Genomic DNA, 22,605 nt, shown 5'->3' on the forward strand with positions numbered 1-22,605 from the left:
AGGTGCATTAGTCAGGGATAAATATAGGGTAGAGGAATGAGTCTGGGTGGGCTACTCTTTGGAGGGTCAGTGCAGATTTGTTGGGCTGAACGCCTGTTTCCACACTGTAATGATTCTATGTGTCTATGAACTGAGCAACAATGAGCACTGCTGGGAGAGAGACCAGAGAAATGTCCAATGGTCATGTTCAATATTCACTGCCTCACCAATGAGCAATATGGCGAGAGCAAACGGCCCATAAAACAGGGTGAATTGGTGACTTTGCAATATATGGGGAAGGCAACTGAATTATTAACAAACAGGAAGTAAATACCCAACACACGAATCTGCTGCTTCAGAACGTTTATTCACCAAATTAGAAATGTGTCCCAAAGTAAATACAACATTGACAAGAATGACAACAGAAACAGCAGCTGCAATTCAAAAGGTAGCATCATTTTTACAAGACAGTGGGACAAATCATTTATTTTAGAAAAATCCTATTCTACAAAAATATAAATACCAAGTTTGCCAGCACTTATTATTTCAGGAGGTACAGAAGCAAAGAGATAACTACAAATGTTTCACCCATTTTTTGGAGAGTTAGGGTAGTAAGAAAAGTTGGAAGTTTGGAAAATCTCCATTCTAAAACTCAATTTTCGGAACTCAAAACTTAAGGTTTTATAAAAAAAAAGGTGACATCTCAGCTCAGACAATGCATTAAAGGTATAAGGTTAGAGTCTGTCTGTATTCCAATCTTGAGTCAGACTGGTTCTATTTCCAGAGTAGGAATTTATAAAATGTCACATGGATTGACTGACTACAGATTGTGTACTTTTTGAACAAAATAAAATGTATTTGCAAATACAATAGTGCAAATGCAAATTCACTCCATAGACTTATGTACATGTGTGTGTGTGTGTGTGCGCATGAGTCTGACAGAGTATATGCCTGTGAGAGGGTGTGCGCATATGGGGGCTTATATATGTGTGTGTGTCTGAGAGAAAGCACTTGTATGAGAGAGGGTCTGCGTGAGTGTGTGAGTATGTAAGAGTGTGTGTTATGTATGTATTGTGTGTGTGCATGTGTGCTTCTGTGTGTGCTTATGTGTGTGTATGTGTACAATATAGTGTAATGGGGTCACCTGTAGTGTGACATGAACCAAGTCCCGACTGAAGCCATCCCATGGGTACCGAACTTAGCTATCAGCCTCTGCTCCGCCACTCTGCATTGTTTCATATCCTGAAGTCCACCTTGGAGGATGGTCACCTGAAGATCTGAGGCTGAATGTTCCTGACTGCTAAAGTGTTCCCCATGTGGAAGGAAACAACACTGCCTGCTTATTGTTGTGTGGTGTCCATTCATCCGCTGTCATAGCGTGTCTGCTTGGTCTCAACAATGTACCATGCCTCGGGACATCCTTGCCTGCAACATATGAAATCAGCACAAATATATACACATACACATACACTCTTTCAAAGTAACACATTCACGCAGGCCCTCTCTCATACACACGCAATCTTTCAGACACACTCTCACACCACACCCACACCCTCCCACAAGCACATACTCCGCCACACTCACAAACACTCTAACAAGCATGCGCACACACATACACACTCTCTCACTCTCTCTGTCCCTCACATGCATGCACACACACATATAAGTCCATGGGGTGAATATGCATTTGCAGAATTATATTTGCAGATACATTCTATTTTGTTTAAAAAGCACACAGTCTGTGGTCAGTCAGTCCATGTGAGATTTTATAAATTCCTACTTTGGAAATAGAAACAGTCTGACTCAATACAGACAGACTCTAACTTCACACCTTTAGTGCATTGTCTGAGCTGAGATGTCACCTTTTTTTATATAAAACCTTAAATTATCTCAGGAATGTGACTTAAAAGAAGTTCTGGGATTAACATATTAATGCATCAAAACCTGTAACCCATTCTAAGAGATGAAAGACTTAACAGCAATCTAGATTTGTTCAATATATCATATCAGTTGCATGACACTATGATCTTTTACTATAAATTCTGTGTCCTATGATCCTGCCCCACAAGCTACCTGACAAAGGAGCAGCGCTCCGAAAGCTAGTGCTTCCAAATAAACCCGTTGGACTATAACCTGGTGTTGTGTGATTTTTACCTTTGTCCATCACTGGCACCTCCACATCGTGGCTTTTCGGACAGAGTGTAGAGCCCCAACTACAACCAGTGAACACCAGGGGAGTGGGTTTTGTGCCTGTCACCTTTGTCCACTCCTGTTGCAGTTTTACCAGCCTCAGGGGACACAGCAGGCAATTTACTTGCCTGGAGGCATTTGATGCTCTTCAACGGCCAATTCATGGGCTCTTACTGGCATCCACCCATTGCCACTGGGATTTTATCAGTGGTGGGGCTGTGGGCATCAGTACTATGTGTTTAGCCCATTAGGAAAAAGAACCTGGTGGGTTGGGGATCTGGCAAGTTGGGGCAAGCCATTCAGACCCATTTGCCCCTGACTAATGCACCTAACACTATGGGCAATTTAGCACGGCCAATTCACCTAACCGGCGCATCTTTGGACTGTGGGAGGAAGGGCTTGTGCCCGAAACGTCGATTCTCCTGCTCCTCGGATGCTGCCTGGCCTGCTGTGTTTTTCCAGCACCACATTTTTCAACTGTGGGAGGAAACCGGAGGACCCGGAGGAAACCCACACAGACACGGGGAGAACGTGCAAACTCCACACAGACAGTCGCCCGAGTCCTAGAATTGAACCCAGGTCCCTAATGTTGTGAGGCAGCAGTGCTAACTATTGAGCCACCATGCCACCCTCAGAAAGAAAAATAGTAAGTGAGTCATGAATACAACTGAGTGACTTGCAAAGTCATTCTGAGTTCAGTTAAGAGTCAACCAGACTGCTGTGCATCTGGCGTAATGTATTGGCCGTGCTGGGGTCAGATTAGCACATTCTCTTCCCAAAAAGACACCATCACAGAATTGTTACAGTACAGAAAGAGGCCATTCGGACCATCGTGCCTGCTCCAATTCTATTCAATAGCGCCAATCTTCTGCCTTTTCCCCTATCTCCACACACTATTTCTATCCAAACAATCCTCCACACCCTCTTGAATGCATCGGTTGAACTTATCTCTCCTTTAGTTATGTGGATTTTTATGACATTCACTACGTCTAGTCCATATTTACTTTAAATCTAATTAGAAATTAATTAAATTCCCAAGTTGCTGTGCTGAGATTTGAACTCATAACAAAGTGGTTGAGATGTATGGAATGCTTGTAACATAGTCACTATGCTGCCATAGGATTTAGCAGAAAGGCTTATGAATAAAGGAAACTATGCATCCGAGTCTTGAAATCCCCCATCCTAGGGAAAAGACACCTAGCATTAAACCTATCTGTACCCGTGGATGATCAGCTATAATATTGTTGAGGTATGGAATAGGCTCGAAGGGCAGAATGGCCTCGTCCTCTTCTATATTTTCTACGAAAAATGGCACAACTTGATGTGGTGACTTCCATCTGGATTTTGAGGCCCCACGATTTGTAGTAACCATAGCAATGGTCAGTGTGCCATTTTGGGCGGCATAGTGACTCAGTGGTTAGTACTGCTACCGCACAGCGTCAGGGACCCGGGTTCAATTCCCATCTCGGGCAACTACACATTCTCCCTTTGTCTGCGTGGGTTCCCTCCGGGTGCTCTGGTTTCCTCCCACAATCCAAAGATGTGCAGGTCAGGTGAATTGGCCATGGTCAAGGGTAAATGTATGGGTCTGGGTGGGTTACTCTTCGGAGGGTCGGTGTGGACTTGTTGGGCCGGAGGGCCTGTTTCAACACTGTAGAGCATCTAATCGAATCTTCCCTGTCTCTGTCTGTGGTCCATTTTCCCAGAGTCAGGATGGGAAGTGCATGGGCCACCTGGCCACACAAATGATAGAAAACTGATTGAGATCAGAAAGGCCGCATTAGATCTGGGAAAGGAGACTGAGTGGGAGTTTCCAGTCAGAGATTTCCCAGTCAGCCTCTAAGGCCCCACAGGTAATGGGAGCTAGGTTAGCTTACTGGAGGTAGCATCCCGATGTCACCGGAGAGGGGAGCACAGACTTAACTCCCACAATCCTGGCTAGGTAGAGCACCAACTGCAGTCTGGCCTGTAGAAGGATCCTCTGTCTCATCCTCCACTGTGGTATTGTGAAGGGACACTTATTATTTCGACTCTTAAAAACTTGGACAAAAGATGCCTCATTTTCCTTACTTTCCTGTTGGGGCTCCTTGTCATTGCTTTCAAGCTTCTCACTGGCCACACAACCTCGAGATCCCAACCATTGTCCTTTATTGACTGACTGTTCCCCACACAGAGGAGCATTCTAATCCTGACTTGTTCCTTACAACAGGGCACAACAGAGGAGCCACAGGGAAAAGTCCCAGCCCTTCCCTGTGCCTGATACCTTCCTATCATTTCCTTTGTGTATCCAATGGTGTATGGAGAGTCCAAGTTTTGGAATTGGGAGGGATAGTAACTTAGAAACTGGAGAGAGAATTGTGTCTGTTTGAATTACATTTTGTGTTGAGGTGTCTGATTTTGCGCTTGAACAGTTTTTTAATGCTTCCTTCTTGTGTCAATGCTTGCAAACAGTTAAAGGCCAACAGCTAATGAATTATATTACAAGCTCTGTAGAAAACACAAAGCTGGGTGGGAGGGTTGTATATCAGTTGCTGAAAGTAAGCATGCGGGCGCAGCAGGTGATGAAGAAGGGGAGACATTTTGAGTACAGGAGCAGACATGTCTTTCTGAAACTATACAGAGCCCTGATTAGATCACACCTGGAGTACTGGGTGCAGTTTTGGTCTCCTTACCTGAGGAAGGATGTTCTGGTTATGGAAGGAGTGAAAAAAAAGGCCTACCAAACTAATTCCAGGGAATGGCAGGACTGATGTGTAAACAGAGATGTGGATTGATTAGGACTATATTTGTTGGGAGTTTAGAAGTTAAGAGACATCTTGTGGAATCGATAAAATTCTAATAGGACTAGGCACGACAAACTTAGGAAGGATGTTTTCAATAACTGGGGAGTCCAGGAGCAGACCACTTAGGACTGAGATGAGGGGAAATTTCTTCACCCAGAGAGTGATGAGCCTGTAGAATTGTTTGCCACAGCAAGTGGTTGAAGCCAAAAACTGTTTTCAAGAAGGAGTTAGATATAGTTCTTAAGGTTAAAGGGATATGGGGAGAAAGCGAGAAAAGGGGACTGAGTTGGATATCATTTAAATGGTAAGAGAAGCTCAAACGGCCTTCTTATGGTCATATTTTCTTTGTTTCTTTACAGACATATGAACCAGGAACAGCAGTAGGCCATTCAGCCCCTCCATGTTTCAATGAGATCATGGCCAATTTGGTTGTGGCCTTAACTCTACTTTCCCGTGTATCCCCATAATACCTGACTTTGTCGTCAATTGATATATTCAATGTCCCAGCCTTTGCTGGTTGCTGGGAAGAAAATCTAAAACAGTAACGATCCTTTGAGAGAGGAAATTCCTCCTCACCACATCCTTAAATGGAAGACCTTTTCGTTTGAAACTGTTCCGCCAGATCTAGGTGTCCCACGTGGGGAAGCACGCTCCTGACATCTTCCCAGTTAAGCCCTCTCACAGCGTTATGTGTTTCAGTCCAAACACTTCTCATAAATTCTCAACTCCAATGAGTTGTTCAATCTTTCCTCATCCCTTCATCCCAAAAGTGAGCCTAGTGAACCACCTCCAATTCATGTATATCCCTCCTGAATGAGGATGACCAAAATGATAGACAGTACTCTAGAAGCAGTCTCACTAATGTCCTGTGAGGTTGTAGCAGGACATAGTAGAGTTAACTAACCCTTTCGCATTTGTACTCTGAAGGGAAAACTTCCATTTATTTAATGCCTTGTCACAATGTTCTGAAAATGCCCACAACCAGCAAATTTCATTTGGTGCAGTCATTTTATGCATATGGCCAATCGCTGCAAAGCAGACCGCAACAGTTAAATGTCAAGCCTACTGCAAATATGTGACAGACAGCAACAGTAACACAAGCAACCAACATCAATGTTGGAAAAGGGAGAAACCTAAGGTTTCTACAAGGGTACTTGCCATTTTCTGCCCTAACTCCAGGAGAAATCAATGGAAATCCCATGGAGTAAAGGCCTTGACAACTGAGAACAGGGATTCCCTTTCAACTTGGCCGCTGTGTGACAAGTGGACTGAGCACCCACAGAATCGTCCCAGATTGATCTTATTGAAAGCACCTTGTACAGCTGCAGAATAACCTCCCTGTTTTTAAACTCCATCCCTCCAGCAATGAAGGACAATAATCCATTTGCCTTATTAATTCCTGCTGCATCTGTAAACTATTTTTTTTTGTGATTCATGCACAAGAACAGTCAGGTCCCTCTGCAGTTCTATCAGCCTTGCTAACTCCACTGAGCATCTCCTGACATTCCAGGCAGCAAGCCAGATAAAGTGTGGCTATTATTAACAGGATCAATCAGTGAGGGAAGGTCAAATGCTGTTAGCAATGGAAACTATTTCAGTTGCCTTCCATTTCAATGAATGTGGAAGAGGTACCTGCAAGACGTGATATTTTCACGCGAGTACTCCAACCATAGACCAGCTGAGGGTCATTGCTTCTAACTCACTTACATGCAGGATTTGGGCCACATTGAGAGATTTACTATTTTGCGTGTGACCAACACGGATCTGGCTAGTTATGGGCAGCTGGTTTGCTGCGGGAGTTGCTGCCATTTAAAGGGGAGCCTGTCTTTTAAAGCTGCATCCTTTGGGAGTAGTGGTAAGTTCAATGTCCAAGTCATCAAATAAGGCAAAACATGAGAAGACTAATTAGACTGGACAACGGGAACCCAGTTCCACTGGCTGGAAGTTCAGTAGCCAGAGGATAAAGGTAGAAACACACAACATTGGAGCAATTAGTAGGCCATTCAGCTCTTCGAGCCTGCTCCACCATTCAACCTAGTTACGGATGATCATAGAGTCATAGAAAGGTACAGCGCAGAAACAGACCCTTTGGTCCAACTCATCCATGCTGACCAGATATCCTAAATTAATCTACTCCTATTTGCCAGCATTTGGTCCATATTCCTCTAAACCTTCCTCATCATGTACACATCCTTTTAAATGCTGAAATTGTACCAGCCTCCACTAAGTCCTCTGGCAAATTGTTCCAGACATGCTTCACCCTCTGTGTGAAGAAGTTATCCACTAAGTCCTCTTTATATCTTTCTCCTGTCACCTTAAACCTATGCCTTCTATTTTTGGTCTCCCCTACACTGGGAAAAAGATCTTGGCTATTCACCCTATCCATGCCCCTCATGATTTTACAAACCTAATCAGGTCATCCCTCAGCCTCCAACCCTCCAGGGAAAATAGCCCCAGACTATTCAGTCTTTCCCCATACCGCAAACCCTCCAACCCTGGCAACATCCATGTAACCTTTTTCTGCACCCTTTCAAGTTTAACAACATCGCTCCTATAGCAGGGAGATCAGAATTGAATGCAGAATTACAAAAGTGCCCTAACCAATGTCCTGTACAAGTTGACCTGGTTACCCTGTTGGAGAAATTAACCTCCTTTCTCATCTGCCAAGCAGGCTGGCTACCTGGGAGTTGGCAAATTGAAACCCATAATTGGTTGCTTAAAGCTGTTAATTGGAGATCAACTGCCTAAGTGGGGAGAGTATCTCTCTGGGTCAACCTGCCAGGTTATTTCCCCTTCTTACCATCTCCTTTCCCACCTCCAGAGAGGGAATTATGAATCTACCAATCATGGATGTCCCATGTTATTGCTCATAATAGGTTGCTAGAGCGTCTGAGAGAAGAATTGAAGTAATTGGTTAATGGTGAAGCATTCTTTAGATTGGCTCCAAATTGGCATCAGTGAAAGGTTTTCTTTTTCATCGTGACCTGAGAAACTGGAGCCAGTCACAAAAACAGACGAGAATTTTCATCTAAGTTACAAATATATTTAAAATCCAACACGCATTAGACACAAAGCTTTGGAAAGATGAACAGACATAGACTGTTGGCTCTACTCCCAGTAAGTCAGGATATGCTGCTTTATAAGGGGAGGAACACCATATAAAGCAAAACATAATATGGCTGTTCTGCTACTATGCAATTGTGTGTTCCTTTAACACCTCAAAGGCCAATTGCTGTTAAGTAAACCCTGGGTGAGCTTGAGTAAAGATGAATTAAGAGGCTGCTGGAAATGTGTGGTTCCAACTGTCTTTACTGTTGCACATTATTAAATGTTGAAGTACCATGATTTAAGTGTGTTAGAGAGGTGCGAAATTGTACAAGGTAGCTGATTGAATCCTGTGACAATGAATGAGAACTAATGTAACGCAGGAGTAGAAGAGTGAAGGAAGGGGAGAGGGTGTGAAGGGGGTGGTGGAAGTGGGAGGGGGCAGTGGAAATGGGATAGAAGGGCGAAGGGAGGAGGGTTAGAAGAGTGAAGGGAGGGTGGTAGAGAAGTGAATGGAGGGGCATGGAAGTGAGGATGGTTTGGAAGAGTGAAGGAAGTAGGGAGGGGGAAAAAGAACAGAGGATAAATGAAGAGTCAGAGTCATGGAAAGGCAGTGATGGAGGGGAGGGAGGGAGGGAGGGAATAAAGAGAAAGAGAAAGGAATCAAAAGAAGGAAAAAGAAAGAGAGAGGACTGAGGAGTGGACAAAGTAAAGGAAGACTAGGAAGAGAGATGGAGTGCAAAAGGAGAGGGGAAAGTGAAAAAGCAAGAGAAAGGGTGGAGGTGGGGAGGGGTGAGGAAGTAGATCAGATTAAAACAGCAACAACCAGTACATTACCTGATTGTGGGAGGAGGAGGAGCTGGGAAAAATATAATGAGGGAACAGTGCAATGAAAATAATTCCACATAATATCAACATTATAATTGTGTATAGGTCATTAATGAGCTGAGTTTGCCCATTGGATCATAGTGAAGAGCAATCAAGACAGGAATGTTTCCTGGACCACATCATTAAATAAAGCACTTGAAATCTCTGAACTTACACAGGTTCATGTGACAGGTGTTTGATAATTTTAGTACAGTATACACTCCCCAGCAAACTGAAACTTTTCTGAATATTTCTTACAGAGAGTAATATGCATGTGTCACCCTTCAATATACAGCTATGGGGACAGGGACGTTGTTAGAAAGTGTTTTCCTTTTACTTTTTCCCTCTTTCCCTTACTCAACCAGATAATCAGATGAAGAAAAGAAACATTTGCACAACTGAATAAAATGAGACCAAAAAAATGTATAGCGGATACAGGATTTAGATTCTACAATGACCCCTTCTGTAGGCATGTATAATGACATTCCTCACTGGAGGTGTTTTATCTCATCTACTTCAGAAGGGTTCATGCCACACTCCACTTTCATTAGGTAAAGAAGCTAAGGTCAGCAAAGGTTGGAAAAGCTCATGGGTGAAACAAGAAAGGTGCCGCACGTGACCTCCTGCAACCTGGTGAAAATACTGTGGTGCAGCTCTGTCCAACTTTACCTGGAATAACACCAAAGCTTAGAAGAGTGGGAGGGTTCCTCTAGCGAAGGACAACTGGCCAAGTCTGCTACTATCTACTCGCTCCTTCTCCGGTCACTTCCGCCATGCCCGTGGTGTGCTGGGTGTCTGGCTGCACGGTTTGGACTGTTTCCACCAAGCTGCCGCTAGGAAGGACAACATACCGGGCAACAACATTCCGTGGTTTTGGCTCCTTCAGATTCTCCTTACTGTGCCAGATCCCATAACCAAAATAGATGAGAAAACCTTACAAAATAAGAAAGCACATTAGGAGCCTCCAGTTCTACCCACAACAGTCATACTCAATGACATTTTACATTTACGGAGTGTATTTCATTTAGTACAATGTCCACCCTCCCCCTCCAATCCTTCCACAGGAGAGATCCTGACTTCATGAGGAGATATTAGGACAGCATGGAAGATTTGTCCAGTGTTGTTGGACAGTTTCCCTCTTAGATTACCAGCATGTGAAATCATTTGTACAAGAGCAATTCCATTGACATAAGTTTAAACCTCTCTCAGTTTACACTTGACTGGCTTGGCTGAATATTTAGATATCGAAGAGTATGGTGCTGGAAAAGCACAGCCAGTCAGGAAGCATCTGAGGAGCAGGAAAATTGATGTTTCGTGCATAAGCTCTGACTGTCCTGCTGCTCGGATACTGCCAGCTTTTCCAGAACCACACTCTTTGACTCTGATCTCCAGCCCTCACTTTCTCCTGAATGTTCTAATTAACCTGCTCAGGGATGTAATTATACACCTCTGGAACAGGTGGCACTTGAACCCAGGCCTCCTGACTCCGATGTATGGACAGTACCTCTGTACCACACAAGCCCTCTGTCTGAATATTGATAACTCCTCCATAATAGGAATCACATTTTTCCTATCCCTCTTTTTATCATCTTTCAGCCACCAGCCCCACTCTTACCCTACCCCTCATGTTCTTGAGAAAATGGTAAGCTGAATGTAACAAATATAAAGCCACTGTCCACGCATGAGCCATGCAAGTTGGCTGTTGTTAGACAATTTGCCCAGACATAGGCTCATCCAGGCTAAACATGGACACTTCCCTTGCCCACCTTCACTGGAGATTAATGATAGGAGTCAACATTCAGCCCAACAACACTGTGGCAAATTGTGATTCCTTGGCTGGTATCTAGTGCTGAGCATTCATCCACAGTGTGATGTTAAAAAGTTGTCCTCAGGCATTTGGCAGTGTTAGTTACTATGGTTCCGCAAGTCACTTTTTATTCCCCCATGCTCATTGCTGTAAGCAGTGGGGTTTTTAATCAGAGTCTTTGCGGTTAATGTGTCTCCGATGCAGAAGTGGAAAGAACCTGGAATAAGGGATGAAGGAGCAGCAGGTCCTGGCAAGCAAAAGGATCATCTCACCTAATCCTGTGAACTGGGACCATTGAACAGCATTCCCACCAGCCATTACACCAATGTTATTTGTCTGCCTGCCTCTGTCCGCATGTGTATGTAATGGGGGAGGGTTTTGTTTATAAGGGGGTTATAGTTCTAACATTAGAGGAATATCTTGACAATTAGTAGTTGCTTGCCTTTGGTTAGAATCTGTAGCTGTGTAATAAATGGTAATTCTTGCAAAGTACAAAAATCTGGTCCATTTTAAAAGAGAGGTAACTTGGAGAAGTTTGAATCCGTTGAAAAATTTTTAACTTTGTAATAGTAGAGCTTGATAGCCGGCATGTTACCCCAGTGAGATGTGACACTACAAGAAGGAGTCCATTTGGTCCATTATATCAATGCTGGCTCTTTAAAATTAGCTAGGAGAAAGTGAGCACTGCAGATGCTGGAGATCAGAGTCGAAGAATGTGATGCTGGAAAAGCACAGCAGATCAGGCAGCGTCCGAGGAGCAGGAAAGTCAACATTTCGAGCATAAGCTCTTCATCATTTCTGATGAAGAGCTTATACTCAAAACATCGACTCTCCTGCTCCTCGGATGCTGCCTGACTGGCTCTCTAAAATAGCTGGCAATTAGACTTTTTCATCTGATTTTTCCACATAACCTCCAATTTATTTTAAGTATGTATCCTTTTTGCAAGTTCTTACTATGTATTTTTCTACCATCCTTTCAGGCAATATTTTCCAGATCACAACAAATAGGGGCAAAGGTTGTGGGTGAAATGGCAAAATGGCAAAATTAATGGTGCTCTATTCTACAAAGTATTCAGAATAAATTAAATGAATGAACAGCACAAATAGGGGTATGATCTTACAGCCATTTTGGAGATATGGTTACAAGGAGGTCAAAGTTGGCATGTCAAAAGAGTCAACGCACATGGATGACTTTGATTTTCCCAATCTACATGAAGATTAAATTCGCAAACGTAGTGGTTGCAAAGAATTATTGAGTATCTTCAGGACCATTTCCTGATCCAGCTACTACTTTGGATCTGGTGTTCTGTAATGCAACAGATTTGATAAATTATTTCTGAGTAAGAGATCCCCCTAGGGAACAGTGGCCATGGCATGGCAGAACTTAGCGTTCAGTTGGAGAGTGAGAAACATGGGTTGAAAACAAGACTTGGTAATTAAACATGGATAAGGGCTGAGTTGGCTGGGTGGAATGGGAAAGAAGTTCAGTAGAAAAACAAACAGTTGAACAATGGCAGAAATTTAACATAGCTTATGGAACAAGCTGCCAGCGGAACTGGTGAAGGCAGGTACAATCACAACATTTAAAAGGCATCTGGATTGGTATGTGAATAGGAAGGGTTTAGAGAGATATGGGCCAAATGCTGGCAAATGTAACTAGGTCAGATTGTAATGTCTGTTAAGTGCAGATTAGTTGAACAGTAGGGTCTATTCCCGTGCTGTATGACTGTATGACTCTATAACTGGCAGAATCAAGGAATTTTAGATAATTTTGCATGCCTACGGATGGCAAACGCATGTTTTTCCACTGGTTGTTTCATCGTTATTTCTAAAGGATTACTAGTAACTTTATAATTCATTACTGGAACAGATAGTTGAACAGGAGATACGAAAACCATACATCAGATTCCCTAATTAATGACCTGCCATATCATGACAACACTCCACCTGTGGAACCCAGCTAAGTAAATGAGCAATTAATGTTTAAAAGTAAAATTGTCTTACCTATAACTATCCAAACAGAGAATCGCACCCAAGTCAATAAACTGAGCTTTAACATCAGGTATACATTCAGTAAGATACTGATTCCAGGAATCAAGGGCACCAATGGAACCTACAAAATGAAAAGTCATAAAAATCTCATTAGTGGTACAACTCATCATAATTTTATTACAAACTACTGGATTATCTCTTAATGTAAAGAGCTGGATGGCTGGTTTGTGATTCAGAGTAACGGCCATAGAACATAGAACATTACAGCGCAGTACAGGCACTTCAGCCCTCGATGTTGCGCCGACCTGTCATCCCAATCTGAAGCCCATCTAACCTACACTATTCCATGTACGTCCATATGCTTGTCCAATGACGACTTAAATGTACTTAAAGTTGGCGAATCTGGTACCGTTGCAGGCAAAGCATTCCATACCCTTACTACTCTCTGAATAAAGAAACTACCTCTGACATCTGTCCTATATCTATCACCCCTCAATTTAAAGCTATGTCCCCTCATGCTCGCCATCACCATTCTTGGAAAAAGGCTCTCCCGGTCCACCCTATTTAACCCTCTGATTATCTTATATGTCTCTATTAAGTCACCTCTCAACCTTCTTCTCTCTAACGAAAACAGCCTCAAGTCCCTCAGCCTTTCCTCGTAAGACCTTCCCTCCATACCAGGCAACATCCTTGTAAATCTCCTCTGCACCCTTTCCAAAGCTTCCACACCCTTCTTATAATGCGGTGACCAGAACTATACACAATACTCTAAGTGCGGCCGCACTAGAGTTTTGTACAGCTCTCGCATAACCTCATGGTTCCGGAACCCGATCCCTCTATTAATAAAAGCTAAAACACTGTATGCCTTCTTAACAACCCTGTCAACCTTGGTGGCAACTTTCAAGGATCTGTGTACCTGGACACCGAGATCTCTCTGCCCATCTACACTACCAAGAATCTTACCATTAGCCCAGTACTTTGCATTCTGGTTACTCCGACCAAAGTGAATCACCTCGCACTTGTCCACATTAAACTCTATTTGCCACCTCTCAGCCCAGCTCTGCAGCTTATCTGTGTCTCTCTGTAACCTACTACATCCTTCATCACTATCCACCGACCTTAGTGTCGGCTGCAAATTCACTAACCCATCTTTCTACGCCCTCATCCAGGTCATTTATAAAAATGACGAACAGCAGTGGACCCAACACTGACCCTTGCAGTACACCACTAGTAACTGGACTCCAGGATGAACATTTCCTATCAACCACCACCCTCTGTCTTCTTTCAGCAAGCCAATTACTGATCCAAACTGCTATATCTCCCACAATCCCATTCCTCCGCATTTTGTACAATAGCCTACTGTGGGGAACCTTATCGAACGCCTTGCTGAAATCCATATACACCACATCAACAGATTTACTCTCATCTACCTGTTTGGTCACCTTCTCAAAGAACTCAATAAGATTTGTGAGGCACGACCTACCCTTCACAAAACCGTGCTGACTATGCCTAATCAAATTATTCTTTTCTAGATGATTATAAATCCTATCTCTTACAACCTTTTCCAACACTTTACCAACAACTGAAGTGAGGCTCACTGGTCTATAATTACCAGGATTGTCTCTACTCCCCTTCTTGAACAGGGGAACCACATTTGCTATCCTCCAGTTTTCTGACACTATTCCTGTAGACAATGGCGATTTAAAGCTCAATGCCAAAGGCTCCACAATCTCCTCCCTAGCTTCCCAGAGGATCCTAGGATAAATCCCACCTGGCCCAGGGGACTTATCTATTTTCACACTCTGCAGGATTTCTAATACCTCCTCCTTGTGAACCTCAATCACACCTAGTCTAGTAGCCTGTATCTCAGTAATCTCCTCGACAACATTGTTGTTTTCTAGAGTGAATACAGTTGAAAAGTATTCATTTAGTGCTTCCCCTATCTCCTCTGACTCCACACACAACTTCCCACTACTATCCTTGATTGGCCCTAATCTTACTCTCATCATTCTTTTATTCCTTAAATACCTATAGAAAGCCTTTGGGTTTACCCTGATCCTATCCGCCAACAACTTCTCATGTCTCCTCCTGGCTCTTCTGAGGTCTCTCTTTATGTCTTTCCTGGCTACCTTGTAATCCTCAAGCGCCCTAACTGAGCCTTCACATCTCATCCTAACATAAGCCTTCTTCTTCCTCTTGACCAGAGATTCCACTTCCTCCGTAAACCACGGCTCCCACGCTCTACAACTTCCTCCCTGCCTGACAGGTACATATTTATCTAGGACACACAGTAGCTTTTCCTTGAATAAGCTCCACATTTCTAATGTGCCTATCGTGGGTTCAATTCCCACTCTAGCTGATGTTCCTGTGAAGGTCTCTCTCTCCATTCATCTGAGGCGTGGTGACCCTCAGGTTAAACAACTAGTAGTCATCACTCACTAATAAGCAAGTAGACATCTGGGATGGTGGTGATTATGTGATAGGACCCAGATGATTGCTGCACTCAATGTGAGTCTGCACTGTAATTGATCTCAGTATTTGAAGTGGTAACGCAATAAGTGGCCTGAGGAGTTAGTGCAGAGTACTCTTACCTCAGAGTACAAATCTTTGGAGCCAAGTCTGACTCTGACAACTGGAGAGTAAAATCTGCAATCAGCATTTGATCATCATGTGTGTCAATTCTCTGTTGAGATTTTGACACTGACTGCCCTTTCAGATGGACATCAAAGATCTCATGGCAACATCTCAACGTGGGCCAGGGAGTTGTCACTGATGACCTAATAAATATTATCCATGAACCAACATTGTCACATTTGAGGGACCTTGCTACATTTTTAAAAATCTTATCGTGAGATGTGGGCATCGCTGGCTTGATAAGCGTTGACTGTCCATCTCTATTGTGATGCCATTTTCCTGGATCACTGCAGCCCGGGGGGTGCTAGTGCATTCACACTAGGGAGGGAAGATGGAGGATTTTGACTTTGAAGGGATGATGCCATAGTGTGCAACTTAACTGCTGCCTTTCAAAACTTTGCAACAGGACCTGCACTTCAATGTAAGGCAGTGAGCATAAAAACCCTACAGGATACCTAGAGGCTGAGAAAGGTCTGAGATAAAAGCAAGTCTTTCTTAGTTGCGAAGACTCTGGGGAATGCTATCCAGCGAGTCCAGCTTGAATCTGCTGGTGCGTGAGCATCGGGCATGGGCAGATTCATTCTTGACTCTGTATCTAATTCTCTTTGGTCAAGTAACTGTCAATAGTCAGCCTGTCATGCATGTAATTTCGTCCCAGCATTCCAAAAGAAGCTAAGTGGGAAGAGGCACTGAGGGGAAGTAAGTTAACTTTAATCCCAAATAACTTGGAATTTAACAAAATGTGTAGCCCCCCACCCCAGTCCCTGTTAAGGATTTAAAAGGCTTTAATGTGAGTGAAACAACATGACTGAGTATGGGCATTGCAGGAGAGGGAAAGGAAAGTTAATGCTGGCTGCATGAACTCAAAGTGATGTGGAATCACAGGAACTGCCTCACACTTTAGCAATTGTAATTTCTTTCAGTACAAGCATACAGTCATATCATATCAAATCACATCAAGAAAAAAAGGGGAGTATTCAACAACAAACTGCTGAGGTACCAATCTGACAAACACAAAAAATATTATAAATGTCACAATATCAGTAAATTTGCCAGCGTCCCACTCTGTCATTAGAGAGAACTAGCAGTAGTTTAACCTGAGGGTCACCATGCCTCAAATGAGGGGAAAGATTGTGAAGGAGAGTCCTTTATGGTAACCTCAGCCAGGGCAGGAATCAAAACTGCTCTGTTGGCATCACTTTATGTTGTAAACCAGTTGTCCAGCGAACTAAGCTAACAATACCACAGGTAAACAGTCCTTGTGTAAGACACAATTAAGTAAATATTCTTGAACCATGGTTCAACATACTTCAGGATTGAGTAGGCATGACATATTTGGAACATAATGTTTTCTAATCAACTTATTCAGCAATGCGATAATACACCACCAGAACTGGTGGGACTTGAACCTGGGCCTCCTGGTCCAAAGTTAGGGATATGCTCTCTGCTGCTCCTACTTTCTGTGTTTCTAATTGCAAAAGGCAAACTCACCCAATAATTTCCCTTTCTGCCTCCTCCAGGGGTGGGAAGAATCATGCCCCCATTTCTAGTAATGGTGACCATGAACCTATCATCAATTATCATTCAAACCCATCAGCCCTCTGAAATAGCCCAGCACAGAGTTACAGATGTCCTCTACAGCATGGAAATGGGCCCTCAGCCTGATTTGCCTATGCCCCCCAGTTTTCACAATTAAACTAGTCCTATTGGCCTGCTTTTGGTCCATATCCATGTGTACCTATTCCATCCATGCACCTGTCTAAATATTTCTTTAATGGTGAAATTGTACTCGCTTCCGCCACTACCTCGGATAGCCCATTCCAGACACTCACCAACCTTACTATGAAGAAGATTGCCCCTCTAGACTCTTTTGTATCTCTCCCCTCTCACCTTAAACCTATGCTCTCTAGTTTTAGACTCCCCTACCGTGGGAAAATTTGGATTGGGTACCAAGTTTAATTAGTGAGGGGCATTAGATGTTGGTCTTTCGTGTGATGCTCACATCCAATGAAAGAATAAGTAAAAGAGAAAGGTTTGTCCACAAGACATCTAAAATAGCAATATTGTTTCTACTTGACTTTATAAATATTTTGCACTCATGTGCACATCAAAATGTTCACATTTTTGTCACAGTTGTGTCAAGTTTCCGGTGTAAATTAATCTCTGAATACATCGAATGAAAATTGCCTGTGTACATTTGTCATTTTTGCAGGAGTGGCAAGGTCAGCATTTGTTGTCTGTGCCTAACTCCCCATGAAACGAGGAGCTTGTTATGTCATTGCAGAAGCAGGTTAAGAGTCGAACCACATCACTGTGGGCCTGATCTCACATGTAGGCAAGACCAAGTAAGAATGGCGGATTTCCATTCCTACAGAAAATTAGTGACCCAGATGGATTGTCACAAACGCTGACAACAGTCATAATTTGTCCACCTTTTAATTTCACATTTTATTAAATTCAAACTTCAATATCTGTATGGTGGGATTTGAACCCGTGTCCCCAGAACATTAGCCTGAAGTTCTGGAGTACTCCTCTTTCCAGATCATAAAACTATTCACTGTGTTCAAGAAAATAGAGCTCATTTCATGACTGTTTCTTGTCCTAATTATTTTCATTTTGTCTGTGTCTTCTGGTTAGTGACCCTCCAGCCACTGGAGGCAGTCTCTTCCTGCTACTTTTTCAGAATTATTAATTCTGACCCGAACCTCCTCTATTGTAAGGAGGGGGAAAAGCAGCCTGCCCATGTTATAGAGCCATAGAATCATACAGCACAGTAACAGACTCTTCGGTTCAAAGTCCAAACCGACCATGTTCCCAAGTTAAAGCAGTCTCACCACTCTGCGCTTGGTCCACATCCTTCCAAACCTTTCCTGTTCATGAACTTATGCAATTGTCTTTTAAATGTTGTAACTGCACCCACATCCACCATTTTCTCTGGCAGTTCATTCCACACATGAACCACTCTCTGTGTTAAAAAAATTGCCCGTTTGTGTCCTTTTTAAATCGTTCTCTGCTCACCTTAAAAATACACTCCCCCTAGTGCCTGGTGCCCTCTGGCAAAGATAGAACACAAGGTAGCCATCCACAGAAACCATTTGCTTCCAGAATAGTGTATTCCAAGAACAGTCCTACAGTGGAACAATCTGTAGATGGAGATCAATACATTCCCATCGTTTGGAATCCTCAAGACTCTTTATCATTCTTCAGATTATTTCCATTTAAACCTTTTCATTCTCAGGACAACCATCTCAGAACCTCATGCCCAGTTTAATCAGCGCTACCCTCAGATACTTGGCTGGAAAATGGATATTAACCTGAATGTAAACATAACTGAACCTGAACAACCCCAATCATCTCATCATCCCATCCTGGCATAAAGCTTCCCAAATAACTTTGCACCATGATTTTATTTCCAGGATACAGTACTTGATGTTACCTAAGCACATCTGAATAATTCTCCAGTAACTTCAACAGCTGCGGTTCTTGATCATCTCCATTCAAATGATGTACTGCTTTTTTCAACATCTAATTGACAGACAACCATTCAATTTTGAAAAGTCATAACTCAGTGTGCTCAATAGTGACCAAGGGAAGGCAATGGCATAGTGGTAATGTCATTGAGCAATCCAAAAGCCCTGGGTTAATGTTCTGGGATGTGGGTTCAAATCCTGTTGCCAGCAGATGGTGAAAGCTTAATTTAAAAGAAAACGGTAGTTGATAACATTGTTGATGAAAGCCCACCTGGTTCACTAATGACCTTTAGAGGCATAGAGTTCGACAGCATGGTAACAGACCCTTCGGTCCAACTCGTCCATGCTAACCAGATATCCTAAATTCATCTAGTCCCATTCGGCCCATATGCCTCTCAACCCTTCCTATTCATATACCAAACGAGATGCCTTTTAAATGTTGTAATTGTACCAGCCTCCACCACTTCCTCTGGCAGCCCATTCCATACACACACCACACTCAGTGTGAAAAAGTTGCCCCTTAGGTCCCTTTTGTATCTTTCCACTCTCACCCTAAACCTATGCCCTCTAATTTTGGACTCCCCTACCCCAGGGAATTGACCTTGGCTATTCACCTGACCCTTGCTTTGGGAAAGGAAATCTGCTGTCTTTACCAAGTCTGGCCAATATATGACTTCAGACCCACAGCAATATGGTGGACCCCTCATTTCCCATTGGGCAAATAGGAATGGTTATAAATGCCTGCATCCATTGATGAATTTAAAATAAAAGCTGCCTGAGTGCTAAACATACGAGGACTCACCTGAAAGGTATTCAGCTTTTGATGCTGTTCATGAATCCAGATGAGGAATAAGCTGAGGAGGAACCCAATTGCAAAGAACACGATGAATAGAATGTAAGCCCACTGAGGGAGCTGGAGATGACTGACACCAAAAACCAGTATGCAGCACAGGCATATTGAACAGAGCACCATGGAGGTAACTGCGACAGTCACTATCTCCCCAGGTACAAAGTCACTAAGGAAATGTAAATAAGGCTCAAAGGAGGACTTCAGTTGGCCAGGCTCCCTTCGTTCCTTGGCTGCTTTTTGCTTCTCCACTAACTGGAGCTTATCCGAAAATGATTCATACTCCTTCAGCCCACTGCCATCCTGGGTTTGAGGACTTGGATTGGGCGGGGGTGTCTCCGAGCGCTTTATTTTGTCTGTCTGGTAGCGTAGCACGATGGTACTGGCAGCAACAAATGTGTAAGCCAGGAGCGTTCCGATAGACAGGAACTGCACCAGGGATTCCAGGTCAAACACCATGGCCAGGATGGCCATCAGGATTCCAAACAGGACAATGCCGATCACTGGAACCTTAGTGACTGGGTTCACTCGCGCAAATACCTTGAAGAGTAGGCCATCCTCAGACATGGCGTACGCAATCCGCGGGACAGAAAACAGGTTGCAGAGGAGGACTGTGTTCATTGCTTGAAGATAAGGGGGAAAGAAATAATAATCAGAAGACGTTTCAAGATAGACAACATCTAATCATTTATTTCTGTATCTCACCTCATCTTGTTCTTATACTGATTTGAAGTTAGTGACTTAGGTTTTAACAAAGACACCATTTAATCCTGAACTTCAGGAGTGAAATTGAAAAACACACATCAACACCCAGAGGGTGATGTAGATGTGTGGAACTCTCATCTGCAAAGAACAGTTGATACTAGATCAATTGTTAATTATAAAATTGTGATTGATAGATTTTTAGTTTATTAAAAGTATTAAGAGATGTGGGGCAAAATTGCATCTATGGGTTTAGGTTGCAAATCAGCAATGATATCTTGAATGGTGGTGAGGACCTATGAGGGGAAGAATGCCACTGGCTAGACCAGCATTTATTGCCCTTTTCTAACTGCCCTGGAGAAAACTTGAATTGCGATAGTGCTTGGGGTGCACCCATGTTGCAGTCAAGGAGAGAGCTGTAGGACTTTGGCCCAATCATGAGGGGCATGGATAGGATAAATAGACAAAGTCTTTTCCCTGGGGTCGGGGAGTCCAGAACGAGGTTTAGGGTGAGAGGGGAAAGATATAAAAGAGACCTAAGGGGCAACGTTTTCACACAGAGGGTGGTACGTGTATGGAATGAGCTGTCAGAGGAAGTGGTAGAGGCTGGTACAATTGCAACATTTAAAAGGCATCTGATAGGTATATGAATAGGAAGGGATTGGAGGGATATGGGCCAGGTGCTGGCAGGTGGGACTAGATTAGGTTGGGATATCTAGTTGGCATGGATGAGTTGGACCGAAGGGTCTGTTTCAGTGCTGAACATCTCTATGACTCTACGACAATGAAGGGTTGTGAGAAGCAAGTAAGTGAGACTAATTAAATTATTCTTTAAAAGAACCAAATGTTGGGCCAAATGGCCTTCATATCCACTTGAATAAAAATCTTGAATTAAACTTTGGTTTCTTTAATCGTGATTGTGAAACCACCAAATATGGTGAAAACTCATTTAGTTCACTGGTGCCCCACGACGAAAGAAATCGGCTGTCCTTACCTGGTCTGGTCTACATGAGGCTTTGAAATGGTTTCACAAGATGTTAAGGAAATCACATGGAGTGCAACAGTTAAAGGAGGCAGCTCGCCACCATCTTCTCAGGGAAATTAGGGATGGCTAGAGGGGTTACATTTGTTATGTTCACATCTGATTGGATCTCCCTAGAATCTAGAGAATTTTAGAAAATTGACACCAACTACCCTGAAGATGAATACATTAGGAGCTGGAGACCTGTCAACTTGCAACTCCATCAGTTTGCTCAACACCATTTCCCTCACAAGTGCAATTCCCAATTTACAGCTACTATTGATTTTTCTTTTTTTTTGCTTTCTCTACAGTGAAGACAGCAATGTCTGCCTGCCATTATAACACAGAAAGCAGGAGTAAGATGCAATAGTCTCTGTTTGTCTGGCTGAATGCAGCTCCAACATCCCTCAAGAAGATCAACACCATCCAGGAAAAATTTAGTTAACTTGATTGGCACCACATCCAAAGCAATCTTATGTCATCTACAAGATGCACTGAAGCAACTCACCAAGACCCTGTTGAGAACACCTTCTATCAACTCATGACCAGGCATTCATGAGGAGCTGTGGGCCATCAACAGCAACAGAATTGAACTCCAGTACAATCTGTAACCTCATGGCCCAGCATATCCCCCACTCCACCATTACTGTCAAGCCAGGGGATCAACTCTGGTTCAATGGAGAGTGCAGGAGGGCGTGCCAGGAGCAGTGTGGATAGAATGTGGCACTGGAAAAAGCACAACAGGTCAGGCAGCATCTGAGGAGGAGGAGAGTCGACATTTTGGCCAGGACCCTTCATCAGGACTGGGGAGGGGTTTGAGGCTGGGGGAGAGGTAGGTGGGATGACGATAGGTGCCCCTTAGCACTAAGCCAGGATCATCATCAGGCGTACCTGAAGATGAGGTGTTAACCTGGTGAAGCCACCAAGCAGGGCTACCTGCCAAAAAGCAGAAGCAGCAGGTGATAGACAGAGCTAAGCGATCCCATAACCAATGGATCAGATCTAAGCTCTGCAGTCCTACCACATCCAGGCATGGATGGTGGTGGATGATTAAACAACTCACTCGAGGAGGAGGCTCCATAGATATCCCCACCCTCGATGATGGAAGAGCCCAGCACATCAGTGCAAAAGATAAGGCTGAAGCTTTCGCAGTAATCTTCAGTCAGACGTGCCAATAGATGATTCATTTGGGCCTCCTCCAGTGGACTCCAGCATTACAGATACCAGTCTTCAGCCAATTCGATTCACTCCATGTGATATCAAGAAAC

The 22,605-nt window shown here is 43.4% G+C and overlaps 1 protein-coding gene across 1 annotated transcript in view; it reads right to left on the reverse strand.

The window, feature by feature from the left end:
- Positions 1-327: 327 nt before the first annotated feature.
- The window catches only part of slc7a4 (solute carrier family 7 member 4), a 34,375-nt gene continuing 12,097 nt past the window's right edge, over positions 328-22,605 (reverse strand). Inside the window, exons 3-5 of the mRNA XM_043715465.2 lie at positions 19,570-20,237; positions 12,676-12,784; positions 328-9,797 (exon numbers count right to left, since the gene is read on the reverse strand). Of these exons, the coding sequence (XP_043571400.2) occupies positions 9,604-9,797; positions 12,676-12,784; positions 19,570-20,237 (971 nt within the window). The 3' untranslated portion in view covers positions 328-9,603. The remainder of the gene's footprint in view (positions 9,798-12,675; positions 12,785-19,569; positions 20,238-22,605) is intronic.

This window comes from Chiloscyllium plagiosum, unplaced genomic scaffold (genome assembly GCF_037043375.1).
Source record: "Chiloscyllium plagiosum isolate Xiang-an unplaced genomic scaffold, Cpla_swu_hap1 HiC_scaffold_24, whole genome shotgun sequence".
Taxonomy (NCBI): domain Eukaryota; kingdom Metazoa; phylum Chordata; class Chondrichthyes; order Orectolobiformes; family Hemiscylliidae; genus Chiloscyllium; species Chiloscyllium plagiosum.